The sequence below is a fragment of the Limulus polyphemus genome, unplaced genomic scaffold, assembly GCF_000517525.1.
Source record: "Limulus polyphemus unplaced genomic scaffold, Limulus_polyphemus-2.1.2 Scaffold7407, whole genome shotgun sequence".
Lineage (NCBI taxonomy): Eukaryota > Metazoa > Arthropoda > Merostomata > Xiphosura > Limulidae > Limulus > Limulus polyphemus.
In genome coordinates, this window is record NW_013673017.1 from 24,989 (window position 1) to 29,329 (window position 4,341).

The following is a 4,341-nucleotide window of genomic DNA, read 5'->3' on the forward strand; positions in this document are numbered from 1 at the left end:
GTCCCTGCAGTCTCATTTCCAACTTTTGGTAAACCTGTAGAACCTATCATTATACAAAATTTTATCATCAATCCTTTGTATTAGATTGTATTGTCCCTGCAGTCTCATTTCCAACTTTTGGTAAACCTGTAGAACCTATCATTATACAAAATTTTATCATCAATCCTTTGTATTAGATTGTATTGTCCCTGCAGTCTCATTTCCAACTTTTGGTAAACCTGTAGAACCTATCATTATACAAAGTTTTATCATCAATCCTTTGTATTAGATTGTATTGTCCCTGCAGTCTCATTTCCCACTTTTGGTAAACCTGTAGAACCTATCATTATACAAAGTTTTATCATCAATCGTTTGAATTAGAAAATCAAGCAAAATTATTTTGTCCAACATAATTTTAAAGACATACCTTCAAACAGTATTTCACTGTAAACCTGTTTTGAAAGGTACTAAGAAGAGGGTTTCTGTGTGTTTGTGTAAGAATATATCTAACAAATACATAAAACAACTACAAACTTGCAAAGTTTCATCCTACTGGTCCATTTACCAGTTTACGATACAAGTTGTTACTATTAGATAAAAGTTCAGGGTAGAAATAACAATTACGTATTAAACTGATACGGAGTCTAACCACTCGTAAAGTGTCACCCAATTGGTCCGTTTCCCACTTCATGATACAAGATGTCACTATTGAATAAAAGGTTTGTTACACGAGGGCTATCCGTGCTAGCCGTCCCTAATTTAGCAGTGTAAGAATAGAGGGAAGGCAGCTAGTCATCACCACCCACCGCCAACTCTTGGGCTACTCTTTTTACCAACGAATAGTGGGATTGACCGTTACATTATAATGCCCCCATGGCTGAAAGGGCAAGCGTGTTTGGTGGGACGGGGATTCGAACCCGCGACCCTCAGATTGCGAGTCGAGCTCCCTAACCACCTGGCCTATGGATAAAAGGTCAGGATAAAAATGTTTGAGCAACCAGTTCCCAAGTAAACATTTACTGAAGACTATTCCAGTGAAATTCCTCTTTGTTTAATACACCATGTGACAATATACATAAACATGTCTTCTCAAAAATCTAGTACAAGTTAAAAGCACTTTATTAATTTTTGATGTTGCTGCATAGTAGGATATTACATTGAAAATTTGTTAACTGTTTCTTTAAAACTTTTTTAAAGACAATTTTGTTTCACGTATGTATATATCTTCAAATTGTCCCTGTTTGTCAAATGTTTGATTTAAATATTTTAAAACAGAACTGGATATTAATTATTAAAATTAGACTCCTTTGTGAACAGTATCTTCATATGTTCTTTAGTGAAAAGTTAATATCTTTATTGATATAAATACAAGTTACTTATCTAACCAAAGTCAAACTAGATCTAGCCGTACTTGAAATTGTGGTTATTTCAAAATAAATTAACAGTTTATGTACTCCACAAAATGAAACTTTGACATGTTGTTCCACATACGAGTGAGGAGTTGTTAAAATTTAATTGTGTTTCTTTAAAAGATCATTAATGTTTCTTTGTATGCCTCTATAATACTGAGTCACACGTAATTAAAAACACTATTTGAATGTTATCATACATATATGAATGTGAATTGTACAGGTACTTAGACGTGCTCCTATCTAAAGACATTCTTTTCCTACACTCAGTTATAACATATCAAAGAACAAGTGCTATCTAAGCAGAAACTAAAATCTGACCAATACCAAGACAAAAGAAACAGTAGAACTAGGATATCCAGAGTATTGGTCACGAGAATTTTAAACTGCAGTACTCTAGCACACCTGAGCAGCATAAGTAAACTCACCTGGCTCACACTTACACGACAAGCTCCATCACGTCCACCAATTATCGTTAATCAGTAAAATTAGATAAATAACTTATATCGTATCACTCGCCTCAGTTAATTTAACATATTTTCTAGTGTCTTCCATTTCTTCTTCATCTTCAATCATCTGTTGGAGCTTTCTTTTATAACTAAAGACCAATACAAAAAATATATAACACTCAGTTACAAAGTAACAAAAATAATTTTACATAATTTATAAAAGACAGACAGACTATAACTCGAATTTTTTTAATCCTTAAGAAAATATTTGGTAAAAAAAAACCATTTTCCATACTAAACCAAAACTCTTAATCAAACCAAGATGACTAAAATATGTAACGCTAACATTTAATCTTGATAAGACTAAAAACTGACCATTACACTTGCCATCATTTCACAACCTTTCCTCACACATACCTTACAAATTATTCACGATTTTCTCAGAAATTTTCATCAATTTGATTATCATTTTATTTCCAAGAAATTAAATACAGGAAAATTACATAATTCTTGTCCACATTTATTCTCACAGGCATGTCCAAAGTATATTTATTATATCTAAATTCTAAACAAATTGTTACTTTTAACCGAATTTTATCTCTTCCCAACCAATCTTTCTTGGTGCAATATTTTTCTAAATACAAGAAATTGAAGAACAAGGTACAAATTTGTAATTAATTTGACTATTTTTTTGTTTTCAAACCTAATTTAACATGAATCAAGATCTTATATTTTACCACCAGGTTCAGTTCAAATGTTAATCATATTGAGCAAAAATAACGAGTTGTTTTGACTATAAGTAATGTGGTAGTTATTGTTAAGTATAATGGAGTTGTGGCTAAAAATGATACGGTAGCTGATGTTAAGTTTGAAACAGTTGTTGCTACAGTCGATATTGTATAGCTGATGTTAGGTTAGCGATATGGTAGTTCAGCCGATTAAATTCTGTCAAACAAGTAAAGCAGCTTGCCTAATGTGCCATATTTTCTAAAATTTATTCTGGGTAGAAGAGTTTATTATATAATTCATAATGTACATTGTCTTTTGTGTTTCATGTAAGTGTAAAATCTGCTTTCAGGGCGTGCAGTTAACTTTCACTTCAAGCATTAATGAACTTTTTTAATGTGGTGTAAATGAAGGAAACAACAGAAAATGTTTCTACAAGTTAACGGTTTTTTAATAAGGGTTCTTACACTGAGCTGTCTGGGTTGTTTTCTTCATTTCTACACTTCTCAAGTTTCTTCTCAATTGCTTTCATCTTATCCTTTTGAGGAAATTCAATACTTTTAACCATTGTCCAAACAGCTGCAAAGAGAATAAACAGAATTTTATACATTTGACAAAAAGAGAGAATCGCAGAATTTTGTTTAACAAGGAAAAAAAAAACTGGTAAAACACCAGGAAGATGTGAATTAATTTCAAATATGTTTACTAATTGTACAAATAAGGAATCTGTAATAAATGTTATATTCTGAAGTTTTTGACTAATTATTCAGTAGACAAATACAGTGATGTGTCGAGAAGAATTATGAAAACTGAAATTTTAACAATATTATTAGCCATTTAAAATAATATAAAATTTAGGTTACTTCTCTATAGACTTGTAGACAAATACAGTGATGTGTTGAGAAGAATTATGAAAACTGAAATTTTAACAATATTATTAGCCATTTAAAATAATATAAAATTTAGGTTACTTCTCTATAGACTTGTAGACAAATACAGTGATGTGTCGAGAAGAATTATGAAAACTGAAATTTTAACAATATTATTAGCCATTTAAAATGATATAAAATTTAGGTTACTTCTCTATAGACTTAAAAATACATGTACAAATTAACATCATAATATTCAAGGTTTGTACAGAGGGGCTTGAGTTGTCCTGAAAAGGTTTTAGTATATGATAAGTAAGAGAAACAAGGACAGGAATTTAGTAAAATGTTACAATAATGGTAAAACCTTTTTGTGCAAACTTAGAAATACCTTATAAGACGCTATTTCGAATATAGATTACGTAGTATCTAAGGGCTAGAAAAACAACATTTAATCTCATCAAACATTAGTTTTTTCATTTGATCTGTTCCTATCTTTATCAACAAAATGTTTAAGAAATAATAACACGCTTGTGTAAATAGTTGTTTCAGTAAAATGAATGCTCCAGTCACAAGAATGCAAATATTAATGATTGGTGAAGCCAAGGAAGTTTCCACAATAAACACCAGAGTTTAGAAACCGGCATCAATATCACTTGAAAATGCTGCATTTCGTTATAATGGGAAATTAGACAGTACAATTTGAATATTATTAAATAGAATACCTACATGTCTAAGACCTGGAAAACACTTATATACTTTTGTGAGAGAAATTCTACTAGCTACTACATAAATAAAACAATTTCATTTCAAACATAAATTAAATCAAAATACAACATAAAACATTTTCCTTCTCATTCAGTATATGGATCGACCAAAATAATCAGATCTTTCACACTGTAGAACAAAGTT

General features: G+C 30.7%; 1 protein-coding gene across 1 annotated transcript in view; it reads right to left on the bottom strand.

Moving 5' to 3' along the window:
* The window catches only part of LOC106474589 (cyclin-H-like), a 12,999-nt gene that overhangs the window by 1,665 nt on the left and 6,993 nt on the right, over positions 1-4,341 (bottom strand). Inside the window, exons 6-7 of the mRNA XM_022402901.1 lie at positions 3,031-3,321; positions 1,908-1,986 (exon numbers count right to left, since the gene is read on the bottom strand). Of these exons, the coding sequence (XP_022258609.1) occupies positions 1,908-1,986; positions 3,031-3,321 (370 nt within the window). The remainder of the gene's footprint in view (positions 1-1,907; positions 1,987-3,030; positions 3,322-4,341) is intronic.